The 21,920-nt window shown below is 38.0% G+C and overlaps 1 protein-coding gene across 1 annotated transcript in view; it reads right to left on the reverse strand.

Moving 5' to 3' along the window:
- Positions 1-21,920, reverse strand: part of LOC127801549 (glycoprotein 3-alpha-L-fucosyltransferase A) — a 26,097-nt gene continuing 4,177 nt past the window's right edge. The window contains exons 3-8 of the mRNA XM_052336785.1: positions 9,374-9,534; positions 7,085-7,326; positions 2,642-2,746; positions 1,850-2,006; positions 1,445-1,672; positions 1-702 (exon numbers count right to left, since the gene is read on the reverse strand). Of these exons, the coding sequence (XP_052192745.1) occupies positions 447-702; positions 1,445-1,672; positions 1,850-2,006; positions 2,642-2,746; positions 7,085-7,326; positions 9,374-9,534 (1,149 nt within the window). The 3' untranslated portion in view covers positions 1-446. The remainder of the gene's footprint in view (positions 703-1,444; positions 1,673-1,849; positions 2,007-2,641; positions 2,747-7,084; positions 7,327-9,373; positions 9,535-21,920) is intronic.

A 21,920-nucleotide genomic window follows, 5' to 3' on the forward strand; every position in this document is an offset into this window, starting at 1 on the left:
TTCACAAATCCAAACAAGTACGTAATCTAATACAAGAAATTAGTACAGTTTCAGGCATTAACTGTTAATTGCTTCTGATCTGAAGAGTAAATAAGCAATTAATTGCATTTAAACAGACCAAACAAGAGAGAGATAAGAGAGAGAAAGAGAGAGAGAGACAAAGGAGTTGCAGTCATCTGTGTAAAGGTTTAGGCTCCAAAGTGAAGTTTCTCCCCATAAAAGGATTTGCAGTTGGTTAGCCAAAACAAACAAACAAACAGCCTTTGGAGACTGTAAGCTGCAGATCCCCGAAAAAATGTCTACAAGGAGGGTTGAGACCAATAGAAGACTGCGTCGCGTCGCAAGTGTCGTGTTGTGTGACCTTTACAAAAAAAATTAGGGGGAGGGGGGGGGGGGAGAAATGCTGAAAGGTCATCGAGTCGATCTTGTCAAGCCAATAAGATGAGCTAAACGAAAATGACTTCGAATTTTGCACAGGGGTTCCTTTCAATGTGACTTCTGAATTTGGCATCCCCTTCGAATCTAAAGGTGTACAGACCTTCCCTCTGCGTCTTGCTGACGGGATAGATTCTATGAATTTTGAGGTCGTCTCCACCTCTTATGCTTTCGGGTCTTTCTGGTTTCCAGATTGGTGTATGTTTCAGAGACTTGAACTTCAAGAGCACAGCAGATGCCATGGCCTCCAGTGTCAAGTTTGAGTTCCTGCCATTAGAAACATAAAAACTGTAGAGACCAAGATGATGCAAGAGACAGGCAAACTGTGAGCATCATGCGAATTGCAGCATCCAATCTAAAGATCAAGCCTTTCAGAACAAAGAGAAAGCACTTACTATATTAATTTTACACCCAAGCCCTAGAGAATGATGCTCAGGAAGCAAACAAAACACAAGCCTAAACCGACAAAAGCAGGTTGGGAAAATAAAAATCTGCTTGATTAATTCGTTTGAAATGAGCTATAATAAGTAAGACACTGGGAGTAAGCATTTCACTGTGGTGCTTTGTGCAATTGACAAATGAATCTGGGTCGCATTGAAAAATTCGATGTTTAGCTTGGGGTTCGAGTTGGACTAGATGAAACAATGTTATGTTACTAGAAATGTTGAATATTTACTGTCAAGAATTTGAATAACTATTCATCAGCCAAAGCAAGTTTGTCCATTTGTATCAGTAGATCCTAGAACCACCAAAGAGCTAAACACAAAACACAACTATAGCACAATGAATAAATCAACTATAGCATTAAATTAAAATGAAAACGGAAAATAAAGGAGAAGAAGATGTTAACAAACAAGCAAATTCCTCAGTTCTGGCAATGAAGGATTCATGATATATTGGTGCATCTACCCTTTCAAATGATCAAACTCCCAATGGGCACTACTGACCATAAAACGCAGATAGATACATTCAAAATGCATTTCTGTATTGTATTGTCAAAGAAGGTTACCTCAAGAAAATGGATTCCATCTCAAACCTCCCCCTTTCCCTTACATATACATGATAGACAGTTTCTGAGCCTCTGGTACACTTGCAGGGGCGTTTCAGAAAGCGTGGGCTCTTTTCTTCTTTTTCACGGATCACTGTTGCTAGGTAAATACATAAACGGCAAGATGAGTGGACCGCTGCCATATCAACAAGGGCCTTGAAAGAATCAGATGGGCCTTCAAACTTCCACCTGAAGAATAAATATCAAATTATCACCCGCATCTACCCTTAGTTTAGGAAATAATAAAGGGCAAATCCCAGCAGATATCTAAAGAACCAAAAGTTAATCAAGGCATTCAACCTCTTCAAATAATATTCCATTAAAAACGATAAAAAATTCAGTACGGGATCATAAATTGATCTTTACCTTAATGATTGATTGTATGCATCAGCATTTACAGCAAGGTATTTCATGGTCTTGGCAACTGACTGAGCATTCTCCAGCTCTCTAATATGTAGAACTGAACTAAGAGAAGGAGCAAAATCTTGGATATTTGGTGCACCAACAACCACAGGAACACTTCCTACATATTTGACAACACTGACTATTATAATATATTAAAATAATTTTTAGGAAAATTCCAAAAATGATTTTTCGCAATGCATCTAAAATAACAAATAGGGATTATATGCAGATGAAACTATTTGCAAGTCCCAATGATGGTGCATAATGTCATTATTTGGAAATAGATTCCAGATATGGTTAAATAGCTCCCAGAACTGCTCCAAAGAGTTCATATTAGAAATGCATGTTGCATATTTAGCAGGACTGTTACCCATCAACAAAGTCATAATTGGTTTCTCATATTAGTCTGGATGCCAGCTCAAGTACCATCAACAGCAATACCAGTTTCACCAACTTGTTTTAAGATATATTTCAGAATGATATGCAAATATCAAAAGAAATAAATGAATTATGTGGCCTTTTTCTCAACTGAAGAAATTGAAGTCTTCCACTAAATACAGGGGAAATCAGATTTCTAAAACTTAACAAGACCAACATAACATTCACACAAACCCCCCAACACCCCCCCCCGGCAGGCAAAAATAAATAAATAAACAAGGGAGAAAAAAAAAAGAGAAAGAAAATAAGATATCCAGGTATTCCATATGGATCAAGAATAAAATACAGGGAAAAAATACGAGTTAAATTTCATACCTGCAACGAGAGACTGGAAGAACTTTTCAGTTACATAGTCCTCCTCATTTGAGTTCTCAAAAGCCAAGCTAAACTTGTACCGCCTCAGAGTTTCCACTTTGTCCACTGCACAACTTTGAGCACAGCAATAATTACACACAAGTTCAAAGGGAAGGGGTGAACAAAAGAATGATCAACACACAACAACACCAATTCTTAATCAAACTAAGTGGATAATATAATGGACATAAACAACAATTCCAAGCCTTAATCCCACTAGGTGGGGTTGGCTACAAGAATTCAAGATTTCCAACCATCTTCATTCACAACGACATAAAGGGTGTCCCCAGTGCACAAAAGGCTCCTCAGTCCTCATATTGTGAGGGATGAGGGTCATTTTTGTATGCAACTTTATCTTTAGTTTGCAAATAGGCTAATTACCTAGAAAATCATATTTTGCTATCAAATTCATGGAAGTGTTTAATATTAAGTTAAATAATTTTCCAGATAAGGATTCTAGTCAAGAGATCGTAGACAAATTAATGGCAACACAAATTCATGGCCATTCTCATTACACAAAAAATCAGTGACTACAATCACTTCACAGTCCAAGCTCCATTTTGCAAATGAAAGTCATAGCATATAATCTAATAAGATGGCTAATTACAGCCCCCAAGGCACAGGTCAAGTGTTTGGACCATGATAAATTGGGATTCGCATCAGTAGATTATGGGTTCGACTTCTTGTCCTGTGCAGTGAGGCAAAGCCTCCACCTATAATTTACCTCTTCTGCCGAAATCAAGGGCACGAGCGGTGGGGGATCGCGCAAGGGTGGTAATCCCAAGATGGCTAATTACAATAAAATTAAAGGAGACCCCCACCCCAATTTCCATTCTACACAAACATCAGTTATGGTAACTATGAAATTTTAAATAAATACTAGTATAGAATCTTTTCAGCATCCTGTCTGTATAAAAGATAGTCAGCAGAAATAAGTTTATCTAGTAGTGCCTCAAATAAAGGGGCATTTTTGTTCAATTCTCTCTCTAGTTAATTACCCAGGTGAAGGCAGTTCTCTTAAACATAAGTTCCCAGCCATCTTATTAAAGTAGTGTGGCAAACTCTCATTTTTAACTGCCATGACAAAAAAGTAGGCCAGAATAAAGGGAAAAGCAAAGATGATATTCTTTAAATGTTAGCATTATGGCAAGCTAATAGCTAATATAACTGAAACACCAAATTGATTTAGATAAGGGCACACAATATTAAAAGATAATATAAACTAGCTAGCCACCGAGCTAAAGATAATATAAACTGGTCAGCCTAGTGCCCTTCCTGTAATTAATGAAAGTACCTGTATAGTATAACAAATACAATATTATTTTATTTGATAAATTACAATGACCTTCCTATGTGCTTGTAAAACATCACAGGGCTCCCTCCATCCATTACACAAGCAAAATGGCAAACCATCATCATTAAACCAAGACTGAACCTCTATTACCAAACTGTTTCCAAATATGTGTTGCATATATTTTATATATTCAATCACACAACAATATCTTTCCTCCACCTTCCTACTACAATCCATGGGAGAATTTGAGATATACATCGTGATTATATATAGGTACACGGGTTTATGCACACAGATCTGCGTGCATGCTATCTCCTTCTTATTTTTGGAGGGGGAGGGGTGGGAGTTCTGGGGTGAGGGGAGGGTGTTCTCTCTATGGCCACCTGGCTCCTGCAACCCTTTCCACCTACACTTCATCTCTTTATACCACCCTTCCTCTCTCTACCCCATTCTCCCTGTGTTAATCTCTTTCTATCATCCAATCAGCCCATTAAGTTCACCCATCTTGAATCACCAGCATCTCCATAGGTGGGTGTGTGCACATCCATTGAATGCATAGAAGGTCTGTTTGTCATATTTGTATAATCCTTGAGTATACATATTGTGTATATACGTATAATCCACGTTTGCAATTTGAAACTGAAATTTGTACCATAGCTATCAAATTTTGTTTCCACCTGTCATAAAATTGTATGGGGTGTGTGAGCAAGAGATGCAGAGATTGACAGACATTGATGTAGAGAGAGACAAAAAATAAGCAGTGGTTTCATCAGGAAGTGTGTTCAGAATTCAATACAAGAAAAGTATGTTAATTTACTTCTGGTACATTATGAAGGTGTAGGTGTACAATGGGTATACACTGATAGTAAGGCCAGGTGTCACAGATTTCACGTAAGATAAAAGGGTACACCTTGGGCCACACAAGGGTTCAGCAATACCTATTTAAGTTAAAGTGTTTGGGCTGGCTTGGAAGCATCTGGACCTGACAAAGTGGTAACACTTCTGATTCTTGATTCAGTTCACATGAAGTGCTCTAAAGAGAGAATGTAGTGGTCCAACTTGTTTCCAGAGGCAGAGCAAATCGGGTAGAGCAATGGATCGCAGACCCCACATTGTATAAAAAGAGGGAGATTATATCATAGTAGGCAGCACCACTTGACAAATAAAATGGTAAGCACCTGGCTCATGTCACAGGACTACAGTGCAATCATTATGATGTAAGGATTGGATTACTGGGGGATTTTAGACATAGAGAGACAGTCTTGATTTGCTTGCTTCATGTGGTATCCCATCAATTTTCTAATTTCATGGTCTAAGCCTTAATCTTACTAGGTAGGTTCAGTTACATGTATTTTTTAGCTCTCCAATCTTCTCCGCTAAGGTCATATCTTTTGTAAAGTTATTATAACCCTTTTCATGTCTAAGAGTTGCCCACTATTTCTTTTTCTTTTTATCTTCTTCTATCTTGTTTACTACAAATTTTTCACATTTCATACACTTATATTCAAACTATCTAATTGCATTTAGCACATTTTATCTTCAATAAGGACCCTCAATTTTATTGTGAATACTTTTGTTTTTATCTCTACCTTTTCTTATACGCTTGCATAATCACTCTAACATTCTCATCTCAAATATGTTCATCATACAAAAATTACAGTCTTATAACTGTCTAATAAAAGTGTCCTTTTAACTTCAAACAAAAAATATGATCATAGAAGATATTGAACAAACTTATTCACTTCAACTATCCTACCTTGATTCTGGGAGCAACATTCTCAATAATTTTTCCCTTAATAATAGGAATAATTTTTATGGGAATAATCTTTTATAATTTGATAAATTAATCTTTTATAGGAATAATTTGATCTACAAGTCCCACACCACATCTATATTTCTTTTATACTAAATTTACATTCATATAATCAATTTTAGACCTGCTCAACTTGGCACTTTTGGCTTCTGAGGAGTCCCTCCATAATTTAGGCTTAGTATTCACACTTTCTTTTGTTCATCCACTAAGACAATATCATCTGCAAATAAGATAACAAAGGCATCTCTTCTTGGATGTGGTTTGTAAGTTCATCTATCACAAAAGCAAAGAAATAAAGGCTTCGGGAAAATCCTTTATGCAATCTAGTTGTAATTAAAAAAGCTCAGTATCTTGACCACAAATCCTAATACAAACAAATTAGAAACATTTTCTTATACACCCATCCACTTCTCTGCTCTCATGACCATTTAAGTCCTCTCCTACAATGGTTTTCTAATTCTCATGATTAGCAAAAGAAATTGTGGGGCCAAAAAGACAATGCATTACTGAAGAATGTGAAGTTGGTGAGCTCCAATGGGCAAGATCATATATGTATATACAAAAATAACACATTCTACGTAATAGGTAAGTGTAATTAGAAGACAATGTGCAACTTTTAAACTCATACTCATAAAAGTTCAAAATTCAAAATTCCCAAACAACTAAAAAGTTTAAAAGAGAGAACTATGTAAATCTAAATCTATATTGTTTTTATTTGATAAATGATATTTAACTTTATTTTTAGAACTTATAAGATAATTCTAGTGCAAGCTCAAGTGATGGAAATGCAGTAGTGTAGCCCAAGTGTTGTAAAGCATTCGAAACTAAATAAATTAAAAAAATAATAGGATAAGTTTAGATAAATGAAAGATGTGCATTTAGTGTATCCAACAAGTATTGAGTCCAACATGATACAGTGCTGCTTAGCAGATCAGTTCAAAAATTAACTCCTGGTGTCCAAATCTGTGTCTCATCTCTACCCTAAATGTATTTATTCTTCTTACAATTAGGCTGGCAGTCCACAATATATAGAACACTCCAAGGCCAACCATACAGCAAGCTTAAAGATTAGGAAAACCTATCATACAAGTACCTAAAGATATTAAAGAAGATGAGCTGTATAAAGAAATCCAAAATCCAGTACAAAAATCAGTGAAAACATAACAATTTCAGACTACCAAGAACTACAACCAGTAAATTTTAAAAACAAATCATAACAATATATATGACCTCATAGATGCAATGATAAACATTAAGGAAATCCTCCAAAATATCAAACAAAATATAGCATGCGCACCTCTTCCATCACGGTTGCGATGACAACCACCATAAGAATCTATCTCAATGCCTTCCCTTTCAAGTGCTTCAAGAGCTTGCAAGCGAAAGTTGCGAGCGCCACAATTGGAAATGAAAGCTGCTGCCAAAGCTTTTTCAGTCTTTGGTTTTACTGGGGCCATAATATCATACTCAGCCCAAGAGAAATACCCAACAGGGACATCTGATGAGAGACTAGTAGTCATTACAACACTATATCCCCTCCTAATACATGAATAACATTAAGATCAGTTTTATTAAGAGTTTCAAGCAGGATATAGCTTCTACATTAGGAACCCAAAAAAAAGAAATCCAAATACAAAAGCTAGGGGTCTCAGAATAGAGAAACAGGAAGAAATGTAATAGAAAAGTGAGAAAGGATTCACTTGGTTCTTATTGTGTAGGTTAGTAAATTGTTCTGCAGCACTGCTGCTTTTGTGCCTCTGAGGTAATCATGTTTTTTCAAGACAATGCACTAGATTACTGGTTGGTTCTTCTCATTCTCATAGAACCCCATCAGCATATTCAAGTTGTCCATGATCATACCAACTTTTCCTCTCTTTTCCTAAGCATTGTTAGCCAATCACTCATTGAACATTCCTATTTAGGGATGAAGATGGTAATAAGGCAACAAAAGGGAGAAGGAAAAGAAAAGGCAAACTTTATCGACTACAAAAAAAGAAAAAAAGAAAGTAAAAGTATCTCAGACACAGAACAAGATGAAGAAGCTCTGCGCCACAAAAGAGAAAAAAAGAAAAGAAAAGAAGATTTCATGTCGTTTCAAAGAAAATCATTTATTTTCAAATTAATTAGATTAGTTGAGCATTTAAGATTGCCTGTACAACATATCTCCTATTTTTGCACAGTGTCCTAACACCTATTAAGCATAATAACTAAAAACTTCATAGACAAAAAAACAAATATCTTTTAGAAGGAAAGGGATAGTTGTGAGCCCATTCCTACAAGCTATCTTACTAGTATCATACCCCTCCTGTAGTTCATATATAGCCATCATCCCAAGCTGTTATAGAACATCCATGCAGGGAAACTTACCATAGGTCTCAAAAGCGCGCCTAGGCTCAAGGCTCAGCTGAGGGCATTTTACTCTATGAGGTATGCACCTCACCCTGAGGGGCAAGGCACATGCCTTTTGCTCCATTTTTTTTTCCCAATGGATTTGCTAAAATCTAACCAGTAATAACCAGAAAAAATTAAAAGAAATTTAGAAAACAATAAAACACCCCATTATTTAGTTAAATAGTATAGGTTATTTGTTATTTATGATTTATAAGTTTGCAGTTACCTATTTATAGGTATATATTGAGAATAATGATCTATAAGTATTTTTATACAGATTTTTTTTAAATGTGTGCTTCGCATCCAAAAGGCTTGTGCCTGCACCTCATGCCTAGGCTGCAAGCAGTTTTGCACCCTAGTGAGTCTTGAGCCTTTGACAACTATGGAGCTGATTAAACCACACCAATGGTCTAATCTACATGGTTAAGCAGCATATTATTCCTTTAGGTTCTTTATATAAATAGGAAGAATATATAAAATTGTCCTGGGTTAATTATTTTACTCTGTACATCTTTTACAAACAAGGTGGTATCACCTTTGGTTCCTCTTCTTGATTAACTTATTTTTTTATCACTTATGATGCCTTTTCTTAATTTTTTTCTTAGAGAAACAATGGTAACATTCTTTAGGTGACAGATGGAAGACATTAAAAAGTAAGTACAACAGCACTGAAGCTCTACAGGAATCAGATACCAGGTGAGGAAAAAAAAAAAGATAAAACAGGTAGAAGAAGACCAAAACAAACCTAGTCAGAGACACTTAGGTTTAAAATTAATTAAATGGGCCTTCAAGAAGATAAGACTATAGATAAAAATGAATGGAAAGCTAGATTTCATGCAGCCAAGTCCGTATGGTGGGATAAAAGGCTTGGTATATTGTTTTGTTGCTGCTGCTGCTATGTTTAATATGCAACCCATAAGGAGTACAAACTGAAACCTAGGAGTAATAGGCACAGTACAAGCATACAAGCACTGTGTTCTGGAAAAAAAAAAACCATACACAGCCAGCAGACACAGCAATTTCTGACAAACAACATTGCAGCTTAGGTTTGTTGTAAATGGCCACTAAAAGTATGATAACCACTAATTAAAGGGCATTAATTTCATGAACAAGAAACCTCAAATTTATTATTCTTAGCAGTTTTGCTTTTCGAAATATGAATATGCAATTAATCACTCAGAGTGTGCTTACCCACCGTCGTGCAAGAGGAACATTGTTTTCAGAATAGTATTGGGCTGATTCCATAGATCGCAGCACACTAGCTGTCCCAGGTTGCCGAGGTAGCCCAAAAGCAGCATCAGGTTGCCTGTTGGGATCAAATCCAAACTTACATCCAACAGCACAAGACTTCCAATCCTACACCAAATCATAAAAAGCACACTCATCTAACACGAGAAAACAGAAAATAAGTTGTCAAGGGAAAAACATATCAACCCTGCAAACACATACAACCAAAAATTTCCCAAACCAGAACATTAACTTAAAGAAGAGCAAAAGTGACGCAGCATGTAGCATGTGTGTAAAGAAAACACATAAAAAAACCCTTGAAACAATAAGTTTCAAGTACCCTTGAGAGAACAAAATTCAATGACTAAAGCTGAACTCTCAACTAGGTACAAGAACCAAAGCTGCTTGCTGGAAAAAACCGAACTAATTTGCTGGAATTTATTGAATAATAAAACTGATTACAACCCCTAATTTCTAGGTATATTTATAGAGTTTGGTTAATCCATCTAATACTTGTAAATAAAATCCAACTACAATCCTAATAGAAATAAAACCCTAACAAACATGAAATAGAATTAACATTCTAAAACATATGAAGTATTAAAATATTGTTTCGCTACTGTTCCGGGCTACGTAGTTTGGGTCAGGTCGGCCTTGGGTCGAGTCTTGATCGGTGACCGCATTATTCACCTCCACTTGAGAAGAATTCGTCCTCGAATTATAATTCAGCAATATTAAAGGTTTTGAAAATACCCATATGATTAGGCAAATCCGCAACATAAGCATTATCATTGATCTTCTTTATAATCTTGTAAGAACCATACTTTTTTTGCTTGAGCTTGTTTTGCTTTCCTGCTGGAATCCGTTCTTTCTTCAAGAATATCATGACTTCATCTCCAACCTCAAATACCTTGTGCTTCCTATGCTTGTCAGCTGTCGCCTTGTACTTCTTATTCGCCTTGTGCAACTTTTGCTTGACATCTTCCTGAACCGCTTGAACTTGCTTGGCTAAGTCACTAACTGTAACATTGAAACCTGGTACCTTTGGCAACTTTACCAAATCCAATGCATGATTAGGAACTTTCATGTATACAATGGAAAGTGGTGATCTTCCCGTTGAGCAATGCATAGCGTTGTTGTAGACAAATTCCGGTTGAGCTATGACTAGGTCCCATTGTCTTGGCTTGTCTTTACAAACACTATGAATCAAATTTCCCAAGGTACGATTCACCACCTCTGTCTTTCCATCAGTCTGGGGATGCGTCGTGCTACTGAAATTCAAAGATGAATCGAAATCCTCCACAAGGTAATCCAAAAATGACTCAAGAACCTTGTAGCTACTACATCTATCGTCTTCTTGCATGGAAGAAAGTGCGTCATCTTGGAAAACCTATCAACCACTACAAAAACAAAATCCATACCTCGTTGGGTTCGTGGTAGACCCAACACAAAGTCCATAGACAAATATTTCCAAATAGCATTGGGAACAGGCAATGGCATGTAGAGACCAACATTAGAAGATTGCCCCTTAATTGTTTGACATACATAACACCTGACCACAATAATAGAAACATCTCTCCTTGCTCTTGGCCAATAATACCTTCCCATAACAGTTTCAATAGTCTTGTCCATGCCAAGATGCCCTACTAAGCCACCACCTTGCAAATCCCGAATAATTTTCTCACGAAGGGATGTGCAAGGGATGCACAGCTGATTTCCCTTCATGAGAAACCCATCATGCATATAGAAATCTCCTGATAGTTGTTGAGACATGCATTGTTCCCACACATGTTTAAAATCATCATCAGTCGCATATAATTCTTTCAAGCACTCAAACCCAAGTTACCCAACAATCTCACACTAAGAGTCTTGATCAAATCCACATGCCTACTCAAAACGTCCACCACTCGATTATGTTGTTCCGACTTATGCACAATTTTATATAGAAATTTATCAACAAAAGCATACCATCTAGCATGCATATCACTCCTTAACTGCCTTTGGTTACTCAAGTACTTAAGAGCTTGGTGATCCATGTAAAGAACAAATTCTTTGGCAATCAAGTAATGTTCCCATGTTTTAAGAGCCTTCACCACTGCATAAAACTCCTTATCATAAGTAGACCACTTTCTTTTGGCTTCACACGACTTCTCACTGAAAAATGTAATTGGTCTCTTCTCTTGGGACAACACAATACCTATACCCACTCCACTCGCATCACACTCAACCTCAAACAATTTGCCAAAGCTTGGCAAAACTAAGACATGAGTGGTACATAACTTCTCTTTTATCAAGGCAAAACTCTACTCTTGTTCTTCACCCCAATGGAACTTCCCTTTCTTTAAACACTCAGTAATTGGAGCCACAATACTACTAAAGTGTTTGATAAATCGCCTATAGAAAGTTGCTAAGCCATTGAAACTCCTCATGAACCACATCATGAAATTCTTTCAACAATCCTTGCACCTCCACTGGAATTTGATTTACTTTCAGTGGTTCACTCACGCTCTCCCCCTTGACAGCCAACAAGTGAATCTCTCAGGTATCCCTACACTCCCTCACAAACTCAATGTGCTTATGTGTAATGGTAAGAAAATTCCGCCCCTCCACTTTAGAGGCTTTGGTTTGGTTCTTTTCCACTATAGGTAACAAAGTATAACGTACGTTCTCTTTCTCAAGCTGATATGTGTTCTTCCTACCTGAGTGCTTAGCATCCACATCAAATTGCCAATGTCTACTAAATAAAATATGGCAAGCATCCATATAAAAAATATCACAATAGACTTCGTCAGAGTAGTTACCAATAGAGAAAGGCACATTGTAGCGTTCATCCACACATATGCCACCAACTTCTTTAATCCATCCGATCGTATAAGGGTTTGGATGCTTTTCAGGGGTCAGCTGTAACTTTTCCACCACATCTCTTCCTATAATGTTCTCCTGGCTTCCACTATCAACAATCAACTCAAAGATCTTTCCTTGCACTGTACACCTCGTGCGAAAAAGCTTATGCCGCTAAGTAGTATCTTCATTCTTTTTGTTAGAGTAGAAACACAACACTCTCTAGGACACTCACACTCACTAAGTCATGGATAGAGACTCACCAGTGTTCGAAAATTTGGCCTAGGCGGCCGCCTAGGCGCCACCTAGGCCTTGAGCAGCCATTGGCCGCAGCGATTTAGGGCTGCTCGGCAGCACTATGCTCCAGGCCTAACTAATCGGGCGACCGCCTGGGTCGCACGCGGCCTGGGCCACCTAGGTCGTGCACGTCCTGGGCTGACCTTATTTCCCCCTCCCTTTCTCTATTTCCCCTTTCCCTTTCTCTCTCTGGTCATTCATCGTGACTCCTCTCTCTCTCTCTCACCTTCGATCTCCTCTTGGTCGTTCGTCGCCGCCATCGATCTCTTCTCTTGGTCTTGCTCTCTCGTTGCAGCCGACCTCACCTGTTGGTCGCTCTCTCTCGTTGCCACCAATCTCATCTGTTGGCTGTCATCTCTCGTCGCTGATCTCGTCTTGCTGCGGTATGTATCCATCATTCCATCTTCCTCCACCAACGCAAGCTTGCGTTGCTGCTTGTTGCAGCAGCAAGCAGCAACGCAAGCTTGCTTGCTTCAACAAGCAGCAAGCTTGCGTTGCTGCTGCAACAAGTAGCAACTGTTGAAGCAAGCAAGCAGCAAGTTGTTGTGCTGCTTGCTACAGCAACGCAAGCTTGCTGCTTCAACAAGCAACAAGCAGCAGCTGTTGATCTATTTCATTAGATGTCTCTGACTCTTTTTAATTAAATTTCAATATCAATTATTCAATACTCAGGGGAAAAAAAGAAAATAGGAAGTGAAATGAATGATTCGGATAGGACTGGAAGTACAGGAGCATCGTCCGAGGCCTCCTCAATTCTTAAAAGGAAGTCAAATGATGTCGGATGGGAGTATGGAATGTTAATTGATCCGAAGAATATGACTAAAATTAAATGTAAGTTGTGTGGTAAAATTATGTCTGGAGGTGTTTACAGAGTAAAAGAACACATTGGCCACATTTCTGGAAATGTTTTTGCATGTCCAAAATCTTCTCCAACTGATCAAGCCAAATGTAAGAATGTTATTGCCAAAACAAAGAATAAGAGGAAAAATAAGGAGGAGGAGGAAGATTTGATGAGATCAACTGTTAATATCTCTGAAATGGTGGAAGGGGATGATGAAGATGAATTGCAAGAGTTAGATAGCAAAAAAACGTCCTGTACTCTTGGCCCTATGGATAAGTTTGCTAGCTCCATCAGCCCTAAAACTTATTTGAGTGCGAGAATGACCCAAAGGCAACAAACTATTAGTGAAGCACTATTTAAAGAGAGAACACAGTCTGTTCGTGAATATTGTGCTAGATGGGTGTATGAAGCTGGTATACCTTTCAATGCTATTGACAATGATAGCTTCAAATTGTTTGTTGAGGCGGTTGGTCAATTTGGGCTGGGCTTCAAACCTCCCAGTCAATACCAATTGAAGGAACCGCTACTAAAGGGGGAAGTTGACAAAACAAAAAAGTTATTGAAGAAGCATGAAGAAGAGTGGGCACGAAATGGGTGCTCCATTATGACAGATGCTTGGACAAATAGAAAAAGAAGGAGCATCATGAACCTATGTGTTAATTCTAATGCAGGTACTGCTTTCCTTTCTTCCAGAGAGTCTTCAAATGAACCACATACAAGTGAACTTATCTTTGAGTATGTGGATAAGTGCATTGAGCAAGTTGGGCCACAAAATGTCATCCAAGTAGTAACCTACAATGCTGCCAACAATATGGGAGCGGCAAAATTATTGAAGGTGAAGAGGCCAAATATCTTTTGAACCTCATGTGCTACTCACACCATCAATTTGATGCTTGAAAGTATTGAAAAACTGCCGAAGTATAAGAAAGTCATTGATCAGGCCAAGAGTTTCACAATCTTCATTTATGCACACCATAAGACCTTGTCCTTAATGAGGTCATTTACAAAGAAGAGGGATATAGTGAGACCAGGAGTCACTAGATTCGCTTATGCTTTCTCGACTTTGTAAAGTTTGATGGAGAAAAAGGCCCAACTGAGGGCAATGTTTACCAGCTCTGAATGGGAGGAGTGCAAATGGTCAAAGATTGTTAAAGGGAAAGCAACCTATGTTACTGTGATAAGCATTGCTTTGGAATGGTGTGACTATATGCCTTAAGGTTTTTGCACCTTTGGTGAAGGTGCTTCGAATTGTTGATGCGGATAGAAAGCCTTCTATGGGCTTTTTATGTGGAGAGATTAAGCTAGCAAAGGAAGATATTAAGGAGGCCTTAAATAATCTTGAAAAGAACTATAAGCCTATTATGGAGATTATTGAAGCAAGGGTGAAAGATAGGCTAGATAGTCCACTACATTTTGCAGCTTACCTTTTGAATCCCTACTACTTTTTCAAGGATATGGATATACAACTTGATAATGAAATGATGGATGAGCTTTTTAACTATGTGGAGATGTTTTATCATTATGGTGGTGAATTGCAAGGCCATGTTATAAATGATGAGTTGTCAAAGTATACTCGTAAAAATGGAGCTTTTGGAAAATCGTGGGCAACTCAAGGATGTGCGAAAAATGATGACAATTATAATCCAGGTATAAAATTCCTTTAATCCTTTCTATTGTGTATTAGTGTATAAATTAAATTTGTTTACTTTATACTTTTTTTACCTATGTAGTTACATGGTGGATGACTTATGAAAATCAAACTTCAAACTTGCAACGAATGGCGAGAAAGATTCTCTCGTAGTTCATCCAGTTGTGAAAGAAATTGGAGCACTTTTGAAGGGGTTAGTGTATATATGAATTATATTTATTTACTATCAATTAGTTATCCTTATTCAGTTATCATTTATATTGATTTGCTTTTATTTTATTTATGTAAATACATACGAAGAAAAGAAATAGACTAAACGTGAATCGATTGAACAATCTAGTCTATGTTTAATTTAATGCGAAATTGATGAACAAGCACAAAAGTGAGAAGGAAAGGAATGTTGATGTGCTACTTGCTAGTGATGTTAATAATGCACAATGATGGATCGTTGATGGAGAAGATGATGAAGAAGTTGAGCCTGGTACGGGACTCACTTGGGAAGTGGTTGGTGAAGCATCGGGAGCAGACGAGATGCTTCAAGCTCGAAGAAGTTCTAGGATGAGAGAGCTTAATGAAGATGATTTTCAATCAGAAGAAGAAGATGAGCAAGAAATCAATGAATTTGATTTTGAGTCCGATGAAGATCGTGTATTGGAAGAATATGGAGAGGAAGAAGACCAATTAGATAGTTAGACTTAGATTCTTTGGATATGGTTTATGTTGTATTATTGCTGCTTCTACCTTTTTGAACTTATAACTAATATAATAGTTTATTTTCTGAATCTTAATTCCATTATTTCACTTGTCTTTTCAACTTTGATTTACCTGAAAATAATATCAAATTACATCAAAAGATTTTTAGAAAAAAAAAAATATATCATTTTTCCTAATCGCCGCCTAGGCCCCGCCTAGGCGCTAGGCCCCAGCCTGGCGCCCAACTAGCGCCTAGCGCGTTTTTGAACACTGAGACTCACAAACACTCACGGCAACAAGAATTACAAAACACAATATTAAAGAACAGAAATCAAAATCAAGAACACCACAAGATTATCCTGGTTCAGTCTCAAATTGAGACCTATGTCCAGATTGGTTTGGCCTTCACTTTTCCACTATCTTGTATAAGTTGATTACATGTGCCTTTGACAGAACTCTCTCATAGCCCAAATATCTTGAAAACTATAGAGTTCCCAACCCAAAGTATACACAGCAATACCCGCCTCACTCTAAGCACACATCCAAAACCACTTGCTCACAAGATGGGATTCCAGCATAAAGCACAAATGAAAAAGTACCGCACAATAGCCCCTCCTGACCCCTATTTATAAGCCATAGGGCGAGAGTTATAATGACAGAAAATAAACGCCCCCCCTGGCAACTGACACAATCAGCAAGCTGTCCTAGAAATAATCATTCCAGAAGACTTTTCCTAACCAACTAAACAGGACATAAATAGCACTATTTTACATAAATTTTCCTTATATCTATTTCACTAATCTAGTACAAATGTTCTAACAAAATCTCCACCCATTTGCACTGGATTAGGCCTTCCTCAGGATCTTGCACCCTTCACACTGACCTGCATCTTCATTATCTGAGTTGCAGAAGCTTTATGCAATGCTTCAATTTAGCTGTAGGTACTAGTTTTGTAAAGATGTCCGTTGCATTGTAAATCTCCTACCACTTTGGTTAGAATCACAGTTTTATTTTCAATAATTGTCTGATAAAATGGTGTCTTATGTCTATATGCTTAGTCCTTTCATGGTATGCTTGGTTTTTAAACAAATGAATTGCACTTTGACTATCACACATCAAAGTGGTATTAACCTCTACACCTAGAAGCTCACTCATTAATCCCTTTAGCCACATAACCTCCTTAATAACATCTGAAATTGCTACGTACTCAACCTCCTTAACACATGTTGGAGACTTGATTTCCAATTAATAGTAGAGTTCCATAACCTAAAGACATAACTGGTCATGGACCTACGTTTGTCAATATCGCCAGCATAATCAGCGTCAGAATATCCTAGGATTATAGGTTGATCTTCTAGACTTGCACCACTATAAGTCAAAGCATAGTCTATAGAACCTTTCAAATATCTGCACATCCACTTAACTGCCAACCAATGAAGCTTACCTAGATTGGCCATAAATTGACTTATGAAACTCATTCCATGTGCCAAGTCGGGTCTCGTGCAAACCATACCATACATTAGGCTACCTGTCGCACTTGAGTATAGCATATGGGCCATCTCCTTTCTCTCTTCCTCATCCTTAGGGGATTGTTCCGAGGATAGTTTAAAATGAGATGCAAAAGGCACACTAACGACCTTTGCATTAGACATCCCAAATCTAGACAGCAACTTAGCTAAGTATGATTTTTGTTAAAGGTAGATTTTTCTATGTTGCTTATCCCTAGAAATCTCCATTCCTAGAATTTTCTTTGCCTCACCTAATTCCTTCATCTCAAACTCAGCTTTCAACCTTTGTTTAAGAAGCTGAATTTCTCTAACAGATTAACTTGCAATGAGCATGTTATCCACGTATAATAACAAATAGATAGAAATATTATGTGTGACATGTTTAAAATAAATGCACAGTCATAAGAACTCCTTAGGTATCCTTGGTTTATCATAATTGAATCAAATTTTCAGTACCACTGTCTTGGGGACTGTTTAAGTCCATACAATGACTTCCTAAAAAGACATACTTTCTCCACCTCTCCCTTAGCTTCAAAACCCTTTGGTTGATCCATAAAAATCCTCTCTTCAAGGTCCCCATGAAGGAAGGCAATTGTGACATCCATCTGCTCCAATTTTAAATCCAATCGGGCAGTGATAGCTAATAAAATCCTTATAGAGGTGTGTCTCACAACTGGAGAAAATACCTCATTAAAGTCTATGCCCGGCACTTGAGTGAACCCCCTAGCTACCAACCTAGCCTTGAACCTAGGTTTAGCATTATTTTCAGCCCTTCTTTAATCTTGAAGAGCCATTTGCAGCCTACTATTCACTGCCCTCTTGGCCTTTCAACTAATTCCCAGGTATTATTCTTCTTCTTAAGGGATGTTATTTCTGACCTCATGGCTTCCAGCCATTTATCAATATCCTTAGAGGACACTGCTTCTTCATAGGTGAGGGGTGTCACAAGACAAGGGTGACATCTGATTTTTTGCAGCTAAGTTTTGTATTAGATTCGGATATTACCTATTTGTATTGCCTTAGTATTTTATTCTCTTGCTTGTATTTCTTTTTTCAGTTGGTTAGTTTGTTATGGGAGAATCTGCCAGGTGTCTAGGTGCTAGAATAGGACGAATTAGTTAATTAGAAAGGGTGTGATCTGCTGTGGCAACACCCACGGATCAAGCTATATAAGCTTGCTCCTCCTTCTGTAAAAGGCATTCAAGAAATTCAATCAAGACTTTATTACTCTCTCTCTTATTTCTCTCCCTCCCTTCTCTTCTCTTCTACATTTCCTTCTCTGTGCTTCTTTTCTGTTCTAGCACACTCCTTTGATTCACGTTAAATCAAGAGAGTTGCTAATTGTCACAGCATTGCCATGACAAGGGGTTTTTTGCCTATAGTTTCAGCTGCACTAGTTAGGGCATACGCAACTAGGTCAAAATAACCGTATCTTTATGGTGGTCTACAGTTTCTAGGTTGTCGGTCTCTTGCTACACTATATCTGTCTGGATTAGGTTGATCCCCTAAGCTAGAGTCTACATCACTATCATCCTCATCCCCTTCAAATTGGGAGGATTCTATGTCCTGATCTTCATCTTGACTTGGTTCAGAGATATCATGATCAAAGATAGATGGATCTTGGGAGTTATAAGGGGTGATTTCAATGATTTCTACCTGAACGGACTCTCTATTTTGTTCCTTATCATGCTGTGATTCATCATTTGCTAATTTTATGGTAGACTCCTTATCAAATGTCACATCTCTTGTGACTATGGTTCTCGGTCCTTCTGGTTCTAAATTCCATAGTTTGTAACCTTTGACACCAGATGGATAACCTATAAACAGGCATTTATTGGCCCTAGGCTCTAATTTGCCTTGCTTCACATGAGCATTGGCAAGGCATCCGAACACTCTAAGGTGGTCTAGGCTTAGTTTATGCCCTATCCACCTTTCATATGGGGTTAGGAAGTTTATTGCTATGGAGAGAGACCTATTTATTACATGGGCTGCTATTGTGACAGCTTCTCCCCAAAAAGTTTTGGGCAAATGAGCATAGGACAGCATGCATCTAACCCGTTCTAAGAGGGTTCTGTTCATCCTTTCTGCAAAACCATTTTGTCTAGGGTTTTCGGGTGCAGTTAGGTGTCTCATAATCCCACCATCTTTACACATTTGGTTGAAATCCTTATTACAAAATTCTAACCCATTATCAGTTCTTATTGTCTTGATTTTCCTACCTTTCTGGTTCTCTACCATAGTCTTCCATGCCCTAAAGGTTTCAAATGTGTTATCCTTAAAACTTTAGGACATATACCCACAACATTCTAGAGAAATCATCTATTATAGATAAAAAAATATTGAGAGCCTCCATGAGATACAGTTTAGGCTGGACCCCATAAATCTGAATGAATGTAGTCTAGAGGTTCTTTTGATGAGTGTATTCCTGTTTTATTAAATTTTACCTTTCCTGCCTTACCATATATGCAAGATTCACACTTGCCTAAACCTATGGTTTGTCCTAAACCCAATATACCTTGTTTTGTGAGCTCCTTAAGACCCTGCTCACTAATATGTGACATTCTTAAATGCCACAGAGTTACCTTAGATTTAGGGTTAGGACTTATAGTTGCAGCTTCACCGCATAATGTGTGGTAGCCTGCAAAAGGTAAATACCATTTCTTAATACAGCCTTCATACACAATAAAGACCCCTTAGATATTTTAACAACTCCACCCTCACCCTTAAACTTTAAGCCGTTTCTGTCCAGCTCCCCAAGAGAGATCAAATTCCTCTTTAATTCTAGAACATACCTCACGACTGTGAGGGTTCTATAGGAGCCATCATGCAATTTTAACATAATGTCTCATATCCCTTGTACCTCACATTCATGGCCATTGCCTAGCAAGACCTTACCCCCATTAATGTCCTTAAAAGTTTGCAACCAATGTCCTTTTGGGATCATGTGATAGGAGCAGCCAGAGTCTAATACCCATTCTTAGTTGTCAGCTTGCTTGCTTACTATTAATGCCTCTGAACTATCATACCTCGTGTCACAGAAATTGACTCCTCCATCCAAATTTCCCTTCTCAGCATAATCCTTCTTTCGCTTAGGACAGTTCCTCTTTAAGTGACCCTCTTCCCGACAGTAGTAACACCTTATTGGGCCGTTTCCAGTCCTATACTTAGACCTTGATTTACCTCTGTTCTTAGGGTCTCTCTTAAAGCTTCTTGATCTTGCTATTAAAGCATCACCAGGAGTAGATTTACTGTCCATTTTAATTCTTAATTCTTTAGAGTTTAATGCCCCTATTACATCTTCTAAAGAAAGTTTATCTCTACCATGCCGGAGAATATCCACAAAATTCTCATAGGACTTAGGTAATGAATCGAGAAGAACTAAGGCTTTGTCTTCATTCTCATATTTTACGTCTATATTTTCTAAATCTAAACATAGTTTGTTAAAGTCGTCTGTATGATCCTGAAGTTTTTGATGTTCATGTATTTTAAAATTAAAGAACCTAGCCTTGAGGAATAACTCTTTGGAAAGTGTCTTCTTGAGGTACAAGTCTTCCAATCTTTTCCAGATTTTTGCCGCAGACTTCAACTTTGACACCTCCCTGAGTACTTTGTCTCCAAGACTCAAAATCAATAGGTTGTAAGCCTTCTTCTTGATCTCCGCCTGAGTCTCCTTCTGTTCAGCCGTTAAAACCAATGTCTCTTTCTCAGTTGATGTCCCTATTGTCTTGTCTTCTTGTTCCAGCGCCCTTTCTAGGCCTTCACTGCAGAGGAGAGCTTCCATCTTGATCCTCCACAGGCCGAAGTCGTTAGTCCCATCGAATTTATCAATGTCATACCTTGATGTAGTTGGCGCCATACCAATTTGAGACTTAGACTTTTCCTCCTTGAGTTTCTTGAAGAATCTTGAATGCCTTAGAGATTATAGGCTCTGATACCAAGTTGTTAGAGTAGAAACACAACACTTTCTAGGACACTCACTAAGTCACAGATAGAGACTCACAAACACTCACAGCAACAGGAATTACAAAACACAGTATTAAAGAACAGAAATCAAAATTAAGAACACCACAAGATTATCCTGGTTCAGTCTCAAATTGAGACCTATGTCCAGATTGGCTTGGCCTTCACTTTTCCACTATCTTGTATAGGTTGATTACATGTGCATTTGACAGAACTCCCTCATAGCCCAAATATCTTGGGATGTCCTCACTTGCAGGGGCCCTGTCGCTCGATTTCACAATTTTTTGCATGAGAGGTAAATCTGAGTCTAATCCACGGTGGCTACGCAGGGAGTGGATTTGAACTTGGAAACCCAGGCCGTCCACCACTCCCTACTAACCACTGAAGCAACCTCAGGGGACACTCATAGCCCAAATATCCTAAAAACTATAGAGTTCCCAACCTAGAGTATACACAGCAATATCTGCCTCACTCTAAGCACACATCCAAAACCACTCACTCACAAGATAAGATTCCAGCATAAAGCACAAATGAAAAAGTACCGCACAACAGCCCCTCCCAACCCCTATTTATAAGCCATACAGCAGGAGTTACAATAACAGAAAATAAATGCCCCCCCCTCAAACTGACCGTTACACATAACAATCGACCAGTTGTCCTTCTAGAAACAATCCTTATAGAAGACTTTTCCTAACCAACAAAACATGACATAAACAACACTGTTTTA

This window comes from Diospyros lotus, chromosome 5 (assembly GCF_014633365.1).
Source record: "Diospyros lotus cultivar Yz01 chromosome 5, ASM1463336v1, whole genome shotgun sequence".
Classification (NCBI taxonomy): Eukaryota; Viridiplantae; Streptophyta; class Magnoliopsida; order Ericales; family Ebenaceae; genus Diospyros; species Diospyros lotus.